The 20,989-nt window shown below is 37.4% G+C and overlaps 2 protein-coding genes across 5 annotated transcripts in view; one reads left to right on the top strand and one right to left on the bottom strand.

The window, feature by feature from the left end:
* The window catches only part of LOC140187729 (uncharacterized), a 68,793-nt gene extending 52,682 nt beyond the window's left edge, over positions 1 to 16,111 (top strand). For 2 of the 4 annotated variants that reach the window (XM_072243357.1, XM_072243358.1), the window contains exons 5-7: positions 297 to 420; positions 12,497 to 12,669; positions 12,746 to 16,108. In XM_072243357.1, the coding sequence (XP_072099458.1) occupies positions 297 to 420; positions 12,497 to 12,669; positions 12,746 to 12,808 (360 nt within the window). In that variant the 3' untranslated portion in view covers positions 12,809 to 16,108. Of the gene's footprint in view, positions 1 to 296; positions 421 to 12,496; positions 12,670 to 12,745 lie in introns of all 4 variants that reach the window. The other 2 variants (XM_072243356.1, XM_072243355.1) reach the window with 2 other exon arrangements.
* Positions 16,112 to 18,579: 2,468 nt separating this feature from the next.
* appbp2 (amyloid beta precursor protein (cytoplasmic tail) binding protein 2) overlaps positions 18,580 to 20,989 on the bottom strand; it is an 81,426-nt gene continuing 79,016 nt past the window's right edge. Inside the window, exon 13 of the mRNA XM_072243354.1 lies at positions 18,580 to 20,088. Coding sequence (XP_072099455.1) covers positions 19,835 to 20,088 — 254 coding nt within the window. The 3' untranslated portion in view covers positions 18,580 to 19,834. The remainder of the gene's footprint in view (positions 20,089 to 20,989) is intronic.

The following is a 20,989-nucleotide window of genomic DNA, read 5'->3' as shown; positions in this document are numbered from 1 at the left end:
GAAAAAGTATGCAAACATGTAGAAAAAGTGCAAGTGTTAAGCTAGGAGATAGATCACAAGTTTTTGAAGTATGAATGCATTAAATTTGAAATTGGGAACTGCTGGAAATAGGTCAGATGCATCCTTGAAGATGAACTTAATGTTCAGTTTGATCATCCATCATTTTCAGATGCAGGGAAGAGCCATCACGAAAACAGGAGAAACAACCTTCTAATTATAAACTTGTATTGTTTGAATGTAAAAAAAAAAAAAAAAAAAAATTGCAGACAAATTTCTTGTTTTATTTTTTTTTCCAGTGGGGACATTTTATAAGTAGCCTTGAATGGTTGGTTTTCGTTTGTACACATGGCTCCATGGGAGGTGACTGGAAGAAGAAATTTCAAAATAGTCCTTGGTTTGTTCGGAAAACAATGTCAAATGGTATGTTAATTACTTTATTAAGAACCTTTAACAATAGAAATTAACAATAAATTTAACATTAGAAATGTACTGGTGGAAAATTTCAACTTAAGTTTGACTGTCAATTACCATAAACACTTGATTAAGAATGTTTCAATTCAGAATTTTAGGCATGCTCAATGTAATGAGACAGGGTCTCTTTTGGTGTCAATGTGAAAAAACTTGTTACTGGAAACCCAAATGAAAGGAACTGTAGGCATTTGAATCTTTAAAAACAAATATACCACTTAGTGTACAAGACCTTAGGGTATTGGAGCAGAATTGGACCACTTGGTCCATTGAGTCTGCTTCGCCATTTCAGCAATTTTCTATCAGTCTCAATCTTCTGCCTTCTCACTTCTTGCCCTGACCAATCGAGAATCTATCAGCCTCTGCCTTAAATATACATAAGGACTTGGCCTCCACAGCTGCCCATGTCAAAGAATTCCACAGATTCACCACCCTCAGGCTAAAGCAATGCCTCCTCATTTTCATTCTAAAGGGACACCACTCTATTCTGAGGCTGTGTCCTCAGGCCTTAGACTCTCCCATCACTGGGAGAGTATTTTGTATAATGCACCATCTGATTAGATGCTTGTTTCTGTATAAAAACTCTTCACCGGAGTCAAATCATTTAACCTGCAGACAGTTTTATTTCATGTTTGGGGGAGAGTATGGTGTGAGTCCTCACTGATATCTCGGAACTAAGGGTTCATTGTTAAAACTAAGCTTGTAAATCTGTCCACAGATGCTATATAAAAGGCACTGAGGAAGTACATGGAATGTTTGAACTGCATCAGTTGTCTGTGGCTGGATTACTTTTATCAGGCCTTCTGCTCTCTCCTGAAAGCTCTTGCTTGAATTGAGAATCCTTTTATTTTCAAGCAGAACACATTTTCTCATTGGATTCCTTTCATCACAGGAATATATTGTTAAAATAAGCTAGTTTAAAAGTATTTTCAGTCTTAGTGTATATGAGTTATAAATTATACTGTGTGTGTAGCCCTCTAAATGCTGGAAACCTATAAAGAGAAAGTATTTTATTTCATACTGTTGAGCTTTTATCAGAGCTCAATAGGTGAGAAAAGTGTGCTGGAACACAAATACAGAACATGGCAGTTGTTGGAAATTTTCAGCACATTTGTAGCATCTGTGGAGTGAACAAAACTAAGTAAATGTTTCACATGGATGGTCATGTATCTCTAACTGGTTAGTTGTGGCTTAAACAGGAAAAACTAGTTACTTGAAATTACTGAATCAGTACCAAGGGATGCAATATGTCTAGATGGAGTATGAGGTTCCATTCCTCATTTATTTATTACCAGAGATACAGCGTGGAATAGGCCCTTATGGGCTTTGAGCCATGCCACCAGTAACCCACTGATTTAACCCTAACCTAATCACTGGACATTTTACAACAACCAAGTAACCTACTAGCCAGTATGTCTTTGGACTGTGGAAAGAAACCAGAGCACCCAGAGGAAACCCACAGATTCCCATGGGGAGGATATGGAAAATCCTTAGCGGACACTGGGTCTGAATTCCAAACTAAGCTGTAATAGCGTCATGCTAACTGCTATGCCACTCATGTTCATATCAAATCATTAGAGAAGTACAAGAGGTCAGTGACACAGGCAATGTGGTAGTGGGCTGGAGATTTAAAGTGATGGGGAACTTAAAGTACATGGTTATCCTGAATCCTGCTTGCACAACACCTCTGCTGAGTCACGCAATATGGTTTTCAAAAGGAGGGATGACATCAAGTGTATTGAATTAAACTGGAAGTTAATTGCTGCTTCCCAGGGAAGGACTCATTAAGTGCCTGGATGGTGAAGGAAGGAGGGACAGGGAACAGAACTTCACTTCCATCATTTTGTACTAATACAGTTCCTCTAGATACCTGCTATTCTTGAGCTTTAGATGGCCATAAGGACATACCCAGACAGATAACCGTATAATATTTTCCATCTTCTTCACCATCTACAGCCATTATAACTAAGTACTTAGGCGCATAGACATAGGTTTCCCATACAAATGAGGCACAGTTGAGTTTCCTTAATTAATCAATGGTAACTGAAGTCTCTATTCATGAGAAAATTTAGATGTTTTATTGAGCTCTGAGATGCATAGTTTGATTTTATTTAATATACAATCAGTGGCCACTGCTCATTAATACAAATATCTAATCAGCCAATCATGTGACAACTCAATGCATAAAAGCCTACATTGTCAAGAGGTTCACTCATTGTTCAAACCAAACATCAGAATGAGGAAGAGCTGTGATCTAACTGACTGTGGAATGATTGTTGATGCCAGACAGGGTGGTTTGGGTACCTCAGTATCTACTGATCTCCCAGGATTTTTACACACAATAGTCTCGAGGGTTTACAGAGAAAAACAAAGCAAAAAAAATCCAGTGAGTGGCAGTTCCGTGGGCAAAAACGTCTTGTTAGTGAGAGAGGTCAAAGAAAAATGGCAAGAACTGGTTCAAGCTGACAGGAAGGTGACAGTAACTCACACAACCATGTGTTACAACAGTGGTGTGCAGAAGAGCATCCCTGAATATAAAACAAACCTTAAAGCAGATGGACTACAGTTCCTAGACATCCCACCTCTCCTGGAAGGTCTGGGAGTCTCCCGCAATTTAATAGTGGCTCCCTGATGCCCACAAATTATATACAATGTCCCGGAAATTGATTTTTTTTTTTTTTGAGAGCGAGCACGAGAGCGAGAGAGAGAGCGTGAAAGCGAGAGAGAGAGAGAGAGTGAGAGCGAGAAAGCAAGCGCGCGAGAGAGAGCGAGAAAGCAAGCGCGAGTGAGAGCGCGTGCAATAGAGTGAGAGCAAGAGCGAGAGAGTTCTAAAAAAAAAAGTCAGAGTGGCGGTGTGTACCAAAAAAAGAGAATATAAAATGTATGTCACCACAGACTACACTAAAGTGTACCCCTACCTAATAGGGGTCAAAACAGTGACTTTTCTATTGCCCATGGTGGGTTAAGACTGTAAAAGACATGTTGAGGTGAGTTTAACAGGTGTCATTCATTCATTAGCATAGCTAATGTTATTTAAACTAGCTGGCTAGCTGCTAAGGAGCTACTCTATTGCAGGCATCCCACCTCTCCCGGAAGTCTTCCGCAAATTGATGGTGCTACCTCCCTGAAATGAGTTTTTGCGGGGTGGGATGTCTGAGTTCCTCTCCTGTGCCTAATTCAGTGGCCACTTCATTCACGTAGTTCCTCCATTTGTCAGGCGGTTGTTGGAGTTAGTTTGGATATTTTGTGGAGCATAAGACTGATATTTGTGGAAGAAAAATACTTTGGAAATCTATTTTGAAGTGTGCATAGGCTAACAATTTGTGAAGAATATATCATAGAAAATCGTCACTTTGCATTACTTGGGCATTAGTTTGTAAATGGAGCATCTTGCTATTAATTCCCTTGAGTTTATACTTCATTTTCCATGAGATTAACAAAGGAACTTCAGTCTAAAAATCAATAACCCAAGGACTCTAAGAACAAGGAAAGCACTTGAGACCTCTTATTACCTGCTGATCAGTATGAATTCATTTTCATTTAATGAACTATATTGGAGGAAAAGTAAACTTTATTTTCCTTCATTCTATTCAAACCTCATCTTTAACCCACACTTTATTTTTTTTCTCTCTTGTATGTGTAGCCCCCCCCGGCCAGCCTCAGGGTCGCGTGTCTCGCTGTCGTCTAGGGAAACGGCCCTTGGCCCTGCCAAACTGGGGTATCAGTTTGTGTGGATGCTGTGTGATGTACCCCACCCCGCCCAAATAACAGATAATACACCAGATACGATTAAATGATTTACAGTTTATAGATATTACTGGAACTATATAATAGAGAATAAAATATAAAAGGAAAATGAAAGGTGCCACACTTATCAAAGTTCAGTCTCTTCGTGCACAAACAGTTGGAGCTCAGGACCCTTCTTCACCCTGCGACCCCTCGGACCACCTCGACCAGCTGCCTGGGACCACCAATGGTGGCCGACCAGATGCTCCACACGAGTCCATCTCAGTCTCCTCTCCTCGCTGAACGCCCCGCTCGGGGTCCGACCCTGTTAGCGGACTCACAGCACCTGGTCCATCCTCTGTCTCTCTCTCTCCCGCGCCTTCTCCCCCCAAATCCCGCGCATACAATATCTTACAGACACACCAAAGCGTAACAACTATCCCAATTGGTTCATTCGTCCTCTTATCAATAGATAATCCAAAACAAACTGCTAGCGGGAGGACTTTCTCAGCAGTTAACGTAACAAAGAAGCCATTTTAATTAGACTACGCAGTGACATAGAAACCCCTTACATATGGAAACCGGTATTCTAATTTACCCCTTCCCCAGATATTCTTTACTTTTTTTGTCTTGTTTAATCCATACCACTCATTTGTTTAACATGGGCCCAGCATGTAAGTGCAATTATGAAGAAAGCATGGTCACACCTCTACTTCCTTAGGAGTTTGCAAAGATTTGGCACAGCGTCTAAAACTGACAAACCTTTATAGATGTATAATGGAGAATATATTGACTGGCTGCCTGGTATGGAAACACCAATGCCCTTGAATGGAAAATCCAACAAAAAAAAAGATACGGCCCAGTCTATTAGGTCACAAAAAAGCAACATCCATTATCAGGGCCCCCACCTCCCCGGACATGCTCTGTTCTCGCTGCTGCCATCAGGAAGAAGGTACAGGAGCCTCTGGACTCACCATCAAGTTCAGGAACAGTTATTACCCCTCAACCGTCAGGATCTTGAACCAGATGGGATAAATTCACTCAACTTCACTTGCCCCATCACTGAATTGTTCCCACAGCCAATGGACTCACTTTCCAGGACTTGTCTCATGTTTTCTATTTATTGTTTATTTATTATTATTTCTTTGTTTGCTGTCTTTTGCACAATGGTTGTCAGCCCAGTTGGTGCAGTCTTTCATTGATTCTATTATGGTTATTGAATTTATTGAGTACAGCTACAAGAAAATGAATCTTGGTTGTATATGGTAACATGTATGTACATTGAAATTAAAGCTCAATGGCTTTGCTTTGGCATTTATGTTGCACTCCGATAATTTAAGAGTGATGCTTTTTTTTCAAAGCTACAGGGAAATGCTAAACTTGCTGACCGTGTTGTAAGATTTCCTGCCTCAAATGCTAGCCTAAATAAAATTAAGTGCATTTATACCTGTTCTGAAAGTTTTAATGGTGAATGGTATCAGTGCAAAGTGCAGCATGAATCAAGTTAAAGACAAAATTCCTCAATGTTTCCAAATCAACTACTATTTATTAGAACAAAAAGTCTGTAAGAAGCTACATTTTCATGGCATTTATACCCCATTTGTGTCTGACAATGAACTTGAAATAATCACAAAAGTTAATATTCTGATGACACCTGTAGATCAGTGATATTACTGTACAATGGAAGCATAGCCAATTGTTTTTCATAACCTATTTTTGCAGCTAAATCTTTAATGGAATGGGGAAGAGCAAAATTTAACCCTATTGCATTGATCTTCTGACCTTTTGTGGAACTAGAGATAATATTTCATGTGTAACAAGTTAAATGAGTATTCAAATAGTGATTAATTTCACATACAGAATCTATTCATGCAGGCTGTACAGTTACATGAGCAGAATTTCACATTTTATAGTTTTAATTTTCAAAATTTGTAATTGAAATCTAGGTCAACAGTTTTATAGTCTTAAATGGATAAACTGTTCATTAGATGTAGAATCAAAATTTTATCCATAGGCCTTTCTCCATTTAAATTAAACCAAGAGTGCGTAATGGTGAATTATTTTGTTTTCTTAAAGTTCAGTCCATTTGCCCACAGACTTTCATCATTGCTAAACACAAGATCCTTTGATATACAACTTTTTTAAAAATCAGTTTTGTTTCTTCTGTCAAACTAGTGTACAAGAAGAAAAAAGACAGTTTGAGGTTAGGTTTTTGTACCCTAAAATAGCATTGGTGATATTGTAAAATAGTTTTACCACTCAGTTAACTGGTTTCTCTAGAGAACAGGGTGTAGGTAGAAAGTGGAAATGGATAAGTTCTTTTGTCCCTTGATACCACTTTTTTTTGTTGCAGTACTTAAATAAGCCGTTTCCTCTTTAGACTTGGGTTACAGTAAAAAGTAAAATATATGTTTAAGTTCTGTTATATCTCTGCTGTTCTAAAGCAGCATGTACAAATAAGGAAAAATTTCTTGCTTCCATCTATCTGCTCATTTGATGCAGGATAGCTGGGGTTGCTTGTTAGACCCTGATTATCAAAATTGGCAGACCTGGGCTAAAACTCAGCCCTGGGAAATCCATGCATTCCACAGTATTTTGCTTAATAATCAGGATGTGTTCCCAGGGGGTATTAAAAAATCATTAATTTAAAAAGGATCAATGAGGCATTGTACGTAAGATCTGTGTGACTGATTTTACTACTGCAGTAGGAAACTGTCACGAATCCAGCAACAAATCATCCCAAGCAACACAAAAGTTGCTGGTGAATGCAGCAGGCCAGGCAGCATCTCTAGGAGGAGGTACAGTCAACGTTTCGGGCCGAAACCCTTCGTCAAGACTAACTGAAAGGAGAGCTAGTAAGAGATTTGAGAGGGGAAGGGGGAGATCCAAAATGATAGGAGAAGACAGAAGAGGAGTTCCTTTCATCCCAAGTCTTGATTTGGAGAGATTGCTTGTGAGGTCAAGTGTTGAGTTCACTAGAGTGAGTGATATGATGGCTCTGTGCTGATATCCTTTTGGGATGGAAAACTTGCACCATTACTAAGGACGGGGATGGATGTTGTTCCCAGAGAAATCTCTGGCTGTGTAGACAAAAAAATGGGGAGTCAGGCTCCAGGCGGTCTGTTAACACACGAAGCAACTGGTACGAGTAGCACACAATCATTGTGCAGGCCAAGATTTGGCTCTAATCTAATTACTGTGTGGCCACACCACTTGTCCAAGCTTATCAAACTCCAGCTAAAACAGGCACTATTTCTATTCAAAGCCTTCACGTCATTCCCCAGCAATGAAAGCAGTTGCGTACAAGAAATTGGACCAGGTTCCCAGATAGCGAAGACAACTGATATTTCTTTAAAACTGGGGGATGAACCTTTGAAGGTTGGGTAATGAATCAATAGGTACCGATATGGTCCACACCTGCTACAACGGGTGTCTGTTTCCTTTTTATGAGCATTTCAGAGGACAAAATTCAGAGACAAACGTTGCTTGGGTCAGCAGAGAACCTTGCTCTCATGGGAGGAGTGACTGCAGAACTGCATCATAATCTAAGGGGAGTAGAAATCTTAACTGTTTTTGAGACCCTAAGATATAAGAGCAGAATTAGGCTACGTGGACCATTGAGTGTGCTCCACTATTTTATCATGGCTGATCCAATTTTCTTTGCAGCCCCAAACTCCTGCCTTCTTCCCATATCCTTTCATGCCCTGGCCAATTAAGAATCTATCAACCTCTGCCTTAAATATACATAAAGACTTGGCCTCTAGAGTTGCCTGTGGCAATGAATTCCACAGATTCACCACTCTCTGACTAGAGAAATTCCTCCTCATCTCAGTTCTAAAAGGACACCCATATGTTCTGAAGCTGTGGTCTTAGACTCTAGAGCATGGGAGACTGATCTTATGAAATCATGAGGGGCACAGATAGTGTGAATATACTGTCTTTTTCCCAAGGTTAGGGAATTAAGTAGAGGGCAGGGATTTGAGGTGAGAGAGTAAAGATTTAATAGTAACTTGAGCGGCAGCCACCTTGAAGATGGTATGAATTTGGAATAAGTTGCTGGAGGAAGTGATTGAATCATGTACAATAACAACTTTTTAGACAGTTGGAGAGGTACATGGATTGTAATGTTTTAGGTTATGGGACTAATACTGGCATTTGTGACCAACTTGGAAGGGCCTTTTTTGGTGTTGTAAGACTGACACATGGTGGTTAAATCTATAAAAATTTTAAGAGATGAAATACTTCTACAGAAAACAAATGCAGCATTCACATTGGGAGTGACCTTCTCATCATTTTTGGGCATGATACAAGTTTTTAGACAAGGCATTTCAGTACACATTCATGAAAGGATTTCTCCATTTCATGGCACTCCCAGTCCTGCCAGACTTTGGAACTGTTGAGTAAGGAAAGAAGAATTACCCCCCTGTTCATGAGGGAAAAGACTGGAGTGACAATAGCAGTAATTTCTACACTGTTTCAGACAGCTAAAGAGCAGCATTGCTGAGGAATTCTGAATAAATTCAGACAAAAATTAAGTGAAGTTGACTTTGGGACAAGCCTTAAAAATGTGGTTACAATGATTGGACAGAATTAAACTATTGGTATAAAGTAACCACAAGTAATTTTATAAAGACCAGTTTATACTGAACCAACAACTGATTTTTGTTAGTTTGCAGTGTGTAAATTTTAGTATTCTTTGCGACTTTCGATTGAGTTTTCATGCTTCTGTCGCACAGCACACCATATTCCAAGATGCAGTATTTACTTTCAATACTTGATGCAAAGTTGCACTAATGGTGGAGTGCAGTTTGCTTAGTAAGTTCGAGATTTTCACATGTACATAGGAATCCCAAAATGCAAGTTCTTAAGCCAAGAAATGATGTCTGGAACCCAAATTGCAGCTGGTAAAAGCTATGTTACCAAGTTTAAATAAACATGTAAATCAGAAATGGGCCACTTATTTCTTCTCTATTTGCAAATGTGGCTACAGATTTGAGGGGAGGGGGTTCATGAGAAGGAGGGGAAGCTACAGTGAATGAGTTTTTTAAGATACCTATGGCACAGGAGGATGCTGCTTGGCCTACTGTCAATGCTGGCCAGAGAGATTTAAAGTTAATTTAACTCCCTCTAGGGCCATAGTTACTCTCCCTACACACTCACTTATCCAATAAAGTCAAGTATTGTCTACTTTAAGACACCATTATCTAGCCATCCTACTACCTTCTGGGATTTCTGAACTCCATAAATTTCTTCACTTTTTTTTTCCTAAAGCATGTAATACTTGGATATTGAATACTATTTGCTACTTGTGTAAATTATCCAATGCCTTGATATCTTCTGTAGCCTAGGACCAACTTCTAACAAACCATACTGCCAATCTGAGTATCATTCATCCCCTCTGGTTGTTCTACTTGACTAAACGACAGCTGCTCTATGACTCTGACTAATGTAATCCTTTTGCAAGAAGCCTTGTACAGCCCCTAGCCCACCCCAAACACCACCAAAATTCTTTGCAACCATTTCATTTGGTTTCCTGATACTAGGTCAGTTTTTAATCCAACTTGTTGCTTTCTATTGGATCTTGAGCTTCTACTTTATTGCCCCATCTGCCAATATTGTGAAATGCCTTGCTAAAATCATGTATACCACATAGAATACTCTATATCCAGCACTTACTACCTCCTCATAATTTTTTGACCATTGTTACATGACATTTGTTAAACAAAACCATGCTAATTCATAAACACTAGAGATTCTTCAGATGCTGGAATCCAGAATAATGCATACAAACTGCTGGAGGAACTCGGCAGGTCAAGTACCATCTATGGAAAGGAACATACAGTTGATGCTTCAGGCTGAGTCTTGATGAAGGGTCTGTTCGTTCTTCTGCATAGATGCTGCCTGACCTGCTGAGTTCCTTCAGCATTTTGTGTGTTACCATGCTGATACTCCTTGGTTCATCTGTGCCCTTATAAATGTTAAGATTATTAAAATTGTTTATTGTTGTTGTTTCCAACAGCTTAACGATTGCTCATTTTTAACTGGCTTATAGTTGCTCTATATCTATTGCTTTCTCCCTTACAATAGAACCACATCAGCAACCATCCAGTCCACCAGCCACCTACTTGTTGTTAGTTCCTCCTCTCTCCCCCCCACCCCAAATTTACAAATGTTAGACATTTTACCTAGCCCCATTAACTTTTTTTAAAAAAAATAGACACTGGATTCTTTAATAAAATTGTTAATGTATTCCTACATGTAACATTCTTTAACGTAACATATTCCTTCCAACAAAATGTATTCATTCAGTTACCCTTTTGTATTTGCTAAAGCTGCCATGTTGGGTTCCCAGTAGACCCGTTCTTTCCTCATATACTCTTGGAGCATCTTGGAATTTTCCTTGATTTTACCCAGTAATTTTTATCCTCTGCTTTCCACTTTTAAAATTTCATCTCTACACTAGGCTTACCGATGCATTGTGCTCACTTTATCAGTCTCAAGCTTTTATTAGTTGCTTTTCTTCATCCTGTGTCAAAAATGTATTGCTGCCAAGTGGGAGCTTCAGTTCTTTTGATTAAACATTCAAGACAACAGATACCTCCTATTGTTTGATATTGATTTGCTATCTCAGCATAGTTTTTAAAACAAGAAAATAAAAAGATGTTTTAAACAAATCTGAAAATGACAGCTTTAAGATAATTTATTTATACATTTTTAGTTTTTTAAGAAAGCTAAGGCATCAAGAACTTAAAATTTAGTGAGTGAGGAACTTTACAGGTAACATGAGTGCTTAAAAAAATGGCAGTGGAAAAATTAGTTTCTAGGTCCTAATTGTTTCCATTTTTGATCATTTAGAATTGTCTCACTAATTTTTCCCAGAGCTGACAGATCCAAGAATTTGCTGTTGACTTAATGAAGAAACATGTGCAATATTCTATTTCTGAAAGAGAAGGGAAAAAAGTAATTGCAGACTTGTCAGCATGCCAAGAATTGTGGGAAGGTACCACCTAAAATATTGCACACATTCAAGGTTAAACAAAGGACAGATAGCTCAAGTTGAGAGTTCATGTAAAATAAGGCATCATCTTTATTTGGTTGGGTAGGTTGGGTGAGTGGGCAAATTCATGGCAGATGCAATTTAATGTGGATAAATGTGAAGTTATCCACTTTGGTGGCAAAAATAGGAAAACAGATTATTATCTGAATGGTGGCCGAGTAGGAAAAGGGGAGGTGCAACGAGACCTGGGTGTCATTATACACTAGTCATTGAAAGTGGGCATGCAGGTACAGCAGGCGGTGAAAAAGGCGAATGGTATGCTGGCATTTATAGCGAGAGGATTCGAGTACAGGAGCAGGGAGGTACTACTGCAGTTGTACAAGGCCTTGGTGAGACCACACCTGGAGTATTGTGTGCAGTTTTGGTCCCCTAATCTGAGGAAAGACATCCTTGCCATAGAGGGAGTACAAAGAAGGTTCACCAGATTGATTCCTGGGCTGGCAGGACTTTCATATGAAGAAAGACTGGATGAACTGGGCTTGTACTCGTTGGAATTTAGAAGATTGAGGGGGGGATCTGATTGAAACGTATAAGATCCTAAAGGGATTGGACAGGCTAGATGTAGGAAGATTGTTCCCAATGTTGGGGAAGTCCAGAACGAGGGGCCACAGTTTGAGGATAGAGGGGAAACCTTTTAGGACTGAGATTAGGAAAAACTTCTTCACACAGAGAGTGGTGAATCTGTGGAATTCTCTGCCACAGGAAACAGTTGAGGCCAGTTCATTGGCTATATTTAAGAGGGAGTTAGATATGGCCCTTGTGGCTACAGGGGTCAGGGGGTATGGAGGGAAGGCTGGGGTGGGGTTCTGAGTTGGATGATCAGCCATGATCATAATAAATGGCGATGCAGGCTCAAAGGGCCGAATGGCCTACTCCTGCACCTATTTTCTATGTTTCTATGTTTTCAGCATTTGAAATATAAAAGAAACAGGATGAAACAGAGACTGCTCTCCAAACTGCTTTGCTACCAACTCCTCACCCAGTCCTTCAATATCCCATCCCATTTTTCTTCCTTGATAAAGTCTTAAGCTGGTTTGACTTTGATTGGAATTAACCAAATTTCTAGCAGCTGAAACATTATTCCAGTTACTCAATGCAAAGTTAAATAGACTTGCATTGGATCTTTTACAGATTAAAGAAATCAAGTGAGGTAACTGAGTTGTATTGTTGAAATCCTTTGAGAAATTATCTTTATAGCCAAGTTTTAATAATACCATGGTAAAAAGTGCAATATTCTATCTACAGGTTTTAAGAGCTTACTGGGAGTATTTGCTATCAGTGGATTACATGTTCTTCCAGTTTGGTTGTACGGATACCACAAACAAATTTTAACAAATAATTTTATGCTGCCTCTTAAACTTCAGTGGTTTGCAACTGCATTTCTGATCTCTGGAAGATTTCTTTGTATGACTGTAGAGGTAAGAAAAATAAATTATTTTAAATTAAAAATGTCATTTGTAGAGCAGTTAACTAAAAGATTTGCTTTCATTCCAGTTATGGTGTATCTGGATTCATATTTTCTTCCTTGTAAAAAAAGAAACCAAAGGAAAGGATTGATGAAACATTCACCAATGTCTGATTTACTCAGGAATATGACCTTCTAGAATTCAGGTTGGATGCTGCAATACAATTATGTATAATTCAAGATATTCCAATGAACTTACCTGTATTACAATTAATTTTTGTGGGGATGGATGAGGGAGAGAAAGAATTGTTAACTCTTGAACATTTTATATTAAAGCATTTTCAGATGACAAACCAACATGTCAGCATAGTAGAATTTTTTCCCCTATACTTCTCAATTAAAACTTTCAAAGGATACATAGTTCTAGGTTTACTACACATTTCTATTGAAGTAGAATTAATGAATTTTTAGCAAAACAGTGAATATCCACTTTAGAAATCACAAGGTGCTAATTTAACAGTTATGCTGCCACTTTCATATTGATGAGTTTAAATGTCCAATGGTATGAAAGTCAAAAAATATTCTAATTCAAACTGCAAAGGTAACTATTACCAAATTACAAATCATTAGATCAGTGGATGCAGTAGAAAGATTGCCTTGCATTACATTTTTTCAATTCAAAACTGGTGATTAGGCAAAACCTGCTTGTTTCAAGGCCATAAAAAGACTGTTTGAATCAGCTTCATAGATTCCATGAAGGTCATGTACTTACAGCTCAAGGATGAAAATATTGTTTAAGTATCTTGTAAAATTTCCACCCTTGCTATAGTAATCATTTGGTCTTAAAATAAAAACCTTCCTAGAGCAGTTCTTTGCCCTTGAGCCCAGAGTCGGGAAGTTGTGACCACCACAAATAACTACACATTTGGTAATTCTCAATTTGTAAGTGTGGTGTTCCCTTCATTTCGTTCTTTATATCCAGCTAAAAATCAAATGACTGTAGCTGAGGGTTATACAAGAACATTAGAAAATATGTCAAACATAGCTGATCTACCTTTGGTCTCATCTCCTCTGTTGTACCAGTTCCTTGTACACTCTCAAGGATATAGATCTAATCTAACTGCTTGTGATTTGGCCATTACATTTAATGAGAAATAACTTCAATTGGTATCCTTTGCTATGCTGTGTATCCAATGGAAAGTCTTTGCTAGAATGAACAGAATGCCCAAGTAGAGTACCAATAGCACCAATCTAAGAGAAATGTCCAAGGTTCCATTGTTTGCTTTAGTTGCTGTCAGTTGAGGTAGTTGACTGAGCAGTTCACTCCCTCACAAGAGTATCAATGGATGAACCCAGGTGCTTTTAAAATAAATGTCCTCTAACTGTACTAACTGATGTACCCATTTCAGATAGTAGATTGCAATTGACAGTGCAAAAAATAACTGAGTATTTATTCTCCTACAATTATATAGTTTGCTTACGAGCTCCCATTTGCTGGAAAATTTGACTATTAGCACCCTAACCCTAATTGGGAAATACAGTATTGCAGCTTCTTTCAGCATCAGGTATTATTTGAATTACTATTTTTCACAGTATGCATTGCTTAAAACAATGTCCCAAATTCAAGAGAACCAGTTTTGAATTATGTAGCAAAACTTGAGAAATTACTCAGCTAGTGTTTACAACACCCTACCACCAAATCTGTACAAAAATAAGTCACAATTAACATTCTTAATATCAAAACTAATCCGTGCAATCTTGAAGGCGGAAGTAAAACATCTACATTGTTTTAAAAAAAATCTTTAGAGGAACAGAGAATTAACTTGCATGGGATTGTTCCTGACTTCTACACTCCGTAATTAAAAGATTTCTCGTTTAATTTGATCCGAGTTATTAATACTACATTGCTACAGTACTTGTTACTTACCTTGTGAAAGACAAGCTAAATTACCAATTTCAATTGATCTCTTTTCATTTTAGTGATTCACCTTGAAGCAGTTATAACACCAGCTCTGCTCACTTTTCTCTTAATGGCTAGGACTAAAAATCCCTTAGTATTCACATTAAAAAAAAAAAGAAAAAAAAGAGACTTTGTTATTGCAGTGCTAGAAATAGGCAACAAAGGTTTCTTACTTGTTCCAGAACAAGTTACAATCTGAAAATAAGAGATGGGGAAGAGATTTTAATATTAATAAATCCTTCAAATGTTTTCTTTTTGGTTATATATTTTACTTGGGGATACAGAATAACTGTATATACTCCAATGTGGTGTACGATCGCTATCCAAGAATTTAAACGAAATGTTGGTCATGATAATACCAAATTAAATATTAAAACAGTACAACAAACAACATGCAGTGTCTATGTTATATGCTCACCTCAAATCTTGGAAGGATACAAATGAGTTAATGTGTTCTTGAATAATTGAAGATCATGAATTTGCATCACCATGTTCTTAATTCAAATAAATGTACTTAAAGACCAAGTGCTGATTGACTAGGACCACTTGGTAAAGCTGGGTTCCAAGTGAGCCAAATTAAGATGTACAAAGAGACCATCTGTCAACAATTGTACTGAATGTCAATCAAACTCACTGGCACAATGATTGCTCCAAGCAATTTTTCAGGACTAAAAGACACCAAGAATGGATCGACTACACAATAATACACCTTGCTGTAATTCAGTTTTTATTTTCACAGTGGTCCTATTCATTCATTGTTTTGGCTTAGTTACAGTCATAGTTACAGTAGCTTAGTGGGCCCAACGCAGAAGCTATGATTGAAAACACAAGTCTTAATGATTCATCGCTTAACTTTTAACAACCAACAGCCGTAAGCAGGAACCAACTGTTTGGTTCATGACCAGGAAAAGCATGATTATGGCTTGGGCCAATTAAGTCACCAGAAGGTAAAACTAATTGCAACTGGTTCAATGCTCTTAAAGTAGTAGCTCCAGTTTGCATAAATTTAAGGTATTTATTTGGTGAAAATGTCTCTGAACAATTAAGACTGTGTGGCCTTGGTGAAAATAAGAAATGGCGGAAGCATAGTGAATCTAAGTAAGCATGCATACTTCATTTCAATTTTAGATGTATGGACAATTCTACTTAACACATTAAGTGTAGAAGATATCTAGGAAGTACAATTTGAACATGTAGCAAAGCTAAAGACTTACAAAATTCATGACTGAAGTGTCAAGACAAAAAATTTCCTAGCTATTCAATATCAAGTGTGTTAGCAGTGCTTTTATTTGACAAATCAGCACATGCATTTAACTTACCATCAAGGTAGTTCATGGTGTTTTAAATTCTAAAAAGATTTTCATTGGAAACTTAAGGTTATAAATATAGTGATGTACTAAACCAGCTGATGTTTTGTACAAAAGTAAGCATGTTATGTTTAGTGTAACAAAGTGCACTTTTTTGCCAATTTCAACAAATAAAACTTAAAAAGTAATGCATCTAGAATTGTCTGATTACTTAAGACATTTCTATATCCAATACCGCAAAAGTGCTGCAGAAACTTAAGTCAGGCAGCACCTATAGAGGGGAAGAAACTATCTATGTTTCAGGCCAAGACCTTTCATCAGTGCTGGAAAGAAAGGGGAGAAGTAGCTAAAAAAAAAAGTGGGGAGAGCAGAGTTTCTCCAGCACTTGTGGGAGTTGTTCAATGTTTCCAGCATCTGCAGCATCTCGTGTTTATTATATAGCAACTACACAATTGGTAGTTACAGCAGAGAAGTCTGGAATATCCACACAAATCTAGAAATAATTTGATGGATATACTACCTTGTCCCAAACTCTTGTCATTCTGAAAATACATTACAAAACTTTGGAAGAAATGTTCTGGTAGCACATCAGGAATGATATTCTGGCAACAGATGTAAACTTAGTAATAGATTACAAGCATATCAGTGGGAAGATTGCATTTGAGGCAGTAATTTTAAGACGCAGTTTTATTCCAATTTTGTAATGGTCTTTATACAACACATACAACCTACATTCCCCGTCCCCGCAAAAAAAGAACAGTATTTCTGCTCTTAAACTCATGCAAATGTATTGCATATGAACACTTTTCTAGTTACAATGAAGGGCAATCAATGTCATTTCCTACCAGTTGAGCTCAAATGTGTAAATTAAAAATGAAAATAAAAAAACCTCAGATGCTGGAAATCTGAAAATAAAAAGAAAATGCTAGAAAGCACCTGTTAAGGAGAAAGAGTTAATATTTCAGGAGAAATACCTGAAGAGCACCATACAAAGTCAATGGCTACAAGTACATATATATAGGGAGCAGGAGAGGTCCAGCAGTCCAAAAGATCTTGACTATTTTCTCAGTTCTGTCTTGTCTATCTCCATAAATTCTCACCCCATTGCTTTTTAAGATTTTATTTATTGCTACCTTAAAACGTATTTAGACATCAAAAGATAGTGGAAGCTAAAAGTTCCAAAGATCCACCAGTCATAGAACAATAGTATGGAAAATAAACCCTTTGGCCCAACTCATCCATGCCAACTATGGTGCCCCACCAAGCTAGCCCCACTTTCCTAGTTTGTTCCATATCCCTCTAATCTCTTTTAGCCACGTACTTTAATTAAACTTATTTCGGATGTTGTCACTACTCCTAGAGGAAAATATTTTGCCTCATCTAATAGGCAATGCATTTTAATGACCCCCGAGGTTCTGTCCACATTCAATCATAAAACTTATTACAATTTTATTTTTCAATAAAATTCATCTCACAACTTTTAAACATCATAAAAACAAAATACATGACCCAACTCACCCATTCCAGGCATAAGCCATGTAATCCTTCTCTGAACTGTTTTCACATTTGCATCCATCCTTAAATCTGAAGCTCAACAATTTACACTCTACTTCAGATATAGTCTCATCAGCACAATATATAATTGAAGCAGAACCTGCCTAATGCAGAGTCTCAATCTGAAATATCATCTTTCTATTTGCCTCCACTCACTCCACTGCTCAACTCAGGAGTTCATCCAGCAGCTCGCTTTTTGCTCCCAGTTTCCTGCATCCGCAGTCTGTCTCCTTGCTTTTGTATTGCTTCCCTAGTAATTAGCTTAGTTAGCTTTCCTGGTTACTCATTGATATCTTACAATTCTGCATTTTTCACATTTATGAACCACTTATCTTTGTTCACTCATTTAACCTAAAAAGAGCTACCTTCTTCTTCCCTTTTCACAACTTACTTTCCTACTATTTTTGTGAAAACAGCAAATTTAGAAACCATATCTTTGATGCCTATTTTCAAAATCATAATTGTAAAATGTCAAGATTCTAACACTAATCCCAGTGACACACCATTCATTAAATAATTTTAAGCCTATTGTGCTTCCTCTTAGCAAGGCAATTCTCCATTGCTACCTTCTATACCAGGAATAGTTTTCCACAATGACCTTTAATGCAGCACTTTATCAAAACCACTGGTTCCCTTTCATCCACAAGACATGCAATTCCCTCAAAGAATTCCAATAACTTGATGAAAATCATTTCTCTTCCACAAAATCATGTAGATCTTGCCCATTTTATAAATCAACACTGTGTCTTAAAATAATAGCAACCAACATTAGCCCTGTAACAGATGTTAAGCTAACTATAGTTTCCTGCTTTCTTTTCCTTTCTCAATTAAACTAAATTAGTTATTTTCCAATTTATTTAGCACCTGTCACACAGAGAGAATTTTGGAAAATTAAAATTAATGCATTATCTAACTAGACAACTCTGCAATAAAACCTATCAAGACACAGGTTCCACTTGCCTGGTTATTGCAGCTTTTCTCACCCTTCCAACTCTTGATTTATAACCACACCTCCCTGTTGATTGTGTGGTGCCTACACCCATGTGAAAAACCATACATCTTGAAATGATTTGAACAATCAGCTAAGAAGCAAAGACTGAGGTTGTGCATGAACACTATATTTAGCAGATCAATAATATTTTGTAGTACAGTTACATAATATCACAATGTTTGTTACAAACATAAGCAATAATGGCTTGATGGTTGCACATTATATTGGGCGCTGCAGCCTGTTACACTAAGATTTTGTACACATTTAATGGAATTAAAACAAAAAAATTGTGATGTTGTACAAATTCAGCGTGGCACTAATACAAGAGCTGCTCAAGTATCAAGGAAGTGTCTCATCTTGCTTTCAACAGCAGAGGCTGAATTTGGTAATAGTGTTAGCAACTGCTGTCAACGCAATTTAGGAAAATACAAAAATAGTACTGTTTACTTAAATGTGCAATAAAATGAACACAGTTGACCTTTTTTTCATTTCCACATCCACAAGGTTATCAAAACTTTATTATTCACTTAATGTGGAATATGGCAACATTATTCCCAATGAGGAATATAAATTGAATTTTAAAAATTGGATGACACAAATGGTACCTAAAAACATCAGTTAGTGATCCGATACTGAACTTGTGCATCATAAACCAATTTCTAGATATATTCCTTTAATACTTCAGTTTAAAAAATGTGCACTTCAACAAATTCACTAAGGCCACCATGCTATAGATACCTAGGAATATAATGACATACTGTAATGTACAGCAAACCTATCACAGTGCCCTTAAGGCTGTCATTTTGGAAAGTGTGATGTAAGCAAAACAATTAGGACTACCTACGAGTTCTTACGGAGACTCGCAGTGCAATGGCACCTGTTAGCATACTTGACAGGGAATTGCAGTAATGTTCAAGATGCAAAACAAAAATAGGTAGAAAGGCCTGAATGTTTGAAATCCACTTGCACATCTTGAAATCTTTATGCATAAAGAAATGGTTGAATTATTATTCAAAAATTACTTTTCATCAGCAGCAAATGATTTGAAATATAATTAAAATAATATTAAAGGCTGCAGCTGCAAAATAATTTCACTTGCTGAGACAAATCCTCCGCGTCATCAGCATTTGCAAACATTACGATACAATGACATGCCATGGCGACTGTTTCTGGTCAGATCATTCCTAGTTTTGTATCTATTACATGAATCTTTTTTCCCCATTTCCTTTAGCTCGGAACTTAACACCTAAAAGAAAGTAATTACCCTAATGGTATTAAGTGTAGTTACTGGATTGTTTCACAGTATGTTTCTCCCTTTCAGTCCAGGGAATAAAGACTGTATGTGACAATATAGTCATCTTGTTTCTCAGCATCCCTGTCCATTTGTAGGCTGAGCTAACAGAAATGATCTGACTACTTCTTCTGTGGACTGTGTACTGCCATTTACATCCTCAAGGGCATCACTGATAGCAAACTGTCGATCCCGCAGTCGGTTCCAGTTGGACAGAATATTATGGTATTCAAATACTTTTTCAAAATTGCCAACAGAGTTGTACAGTTTGATGAGACCTCTGTAATCATATTCCAGTCCACTGTAACCATCGCCAAATAACTTCTTTCCTGCAAGCAAACACAAAGTGACTTTTAATATTTGCTGAGTACGCAAGTTTAATTCTAGGGGGGAAATAAAGCACTGTTGAATCTAAAATCAAAATGATGGGAAAGTTATACTTGAATCAAAGTAATCAACTTCAAGTAATTTGAACTTCTTTGAAAAACTCAATTTTTAGACCAGGCCATACCCTGATATGATTAATTTACTACCCAGACTTGTGTATTAATTAATGTAAGCAGATATTCTAGAGATGAAAAATGAAGCAACTGATTCAGATTGAAAAGAAAAATGAGGTTTTGCTTAAATTCTATCTTTTAACATTGGCCAACTGGTTTTATGCCAGTTTCCACAGTAATCCCACCAATCCCCCATGAATGTCCATGTCACATGCTCATCAACTCCATCCTGATTATCCTTCCGCCAACCTATATTTGGGATAATTTAACCAATTGCTCTTGGAGAAAACTCAAGAATCCTAGGGAAAGCCATACAGTCATGCAAAGAATGTACAAACTCTACACAAACATCACCAGAAGTCAGGAGTAAACCTTAACTGCCAGAACTGAGAGGTAGTAGCAACAGTCTTGTCACTGAGGAAGGATATAACAAAATAATTCCAGGGAATGTAACTGGCAGGAAAAATGACAAACAACATTCAAAACAAAATACAATTCTAAAGAGAGAAGTAGGAACAGAAAACCTGAATTTACAAATATGGGAAGTTCAGTGTTGATAAAAACCTATGGATTCGGGCCTTCATGAATACTTAAACTTGGTACAAAAGCAAAGCATCTATGATGAACCTTGATAAAACAATGTTTCAGTCACAATTAGAATACTGCTTCATTCAACTTACATATGATGTAGTTTGACCCTTTCCAATTCTATTTTGTTACTCCATATACG

Source organism: Mobula birostris, chromosome 25 (genome assembly GCF_030028105.1).
Source record: "Mobula birostris isolate sMobBir1 chromosome 25, sMobBir1.hap1, whole genome shotgun sequence".
NCBI classification, from domain to species: Eukaryota; Metazoa; Chordata; class Chondrichthyes; order Myliobatiformes; family Myliobatidae; genus Mobula; species Mobula birostris.
This window is presented reverse-complemented; position numbering and strand designations above follow the sequence as displayed.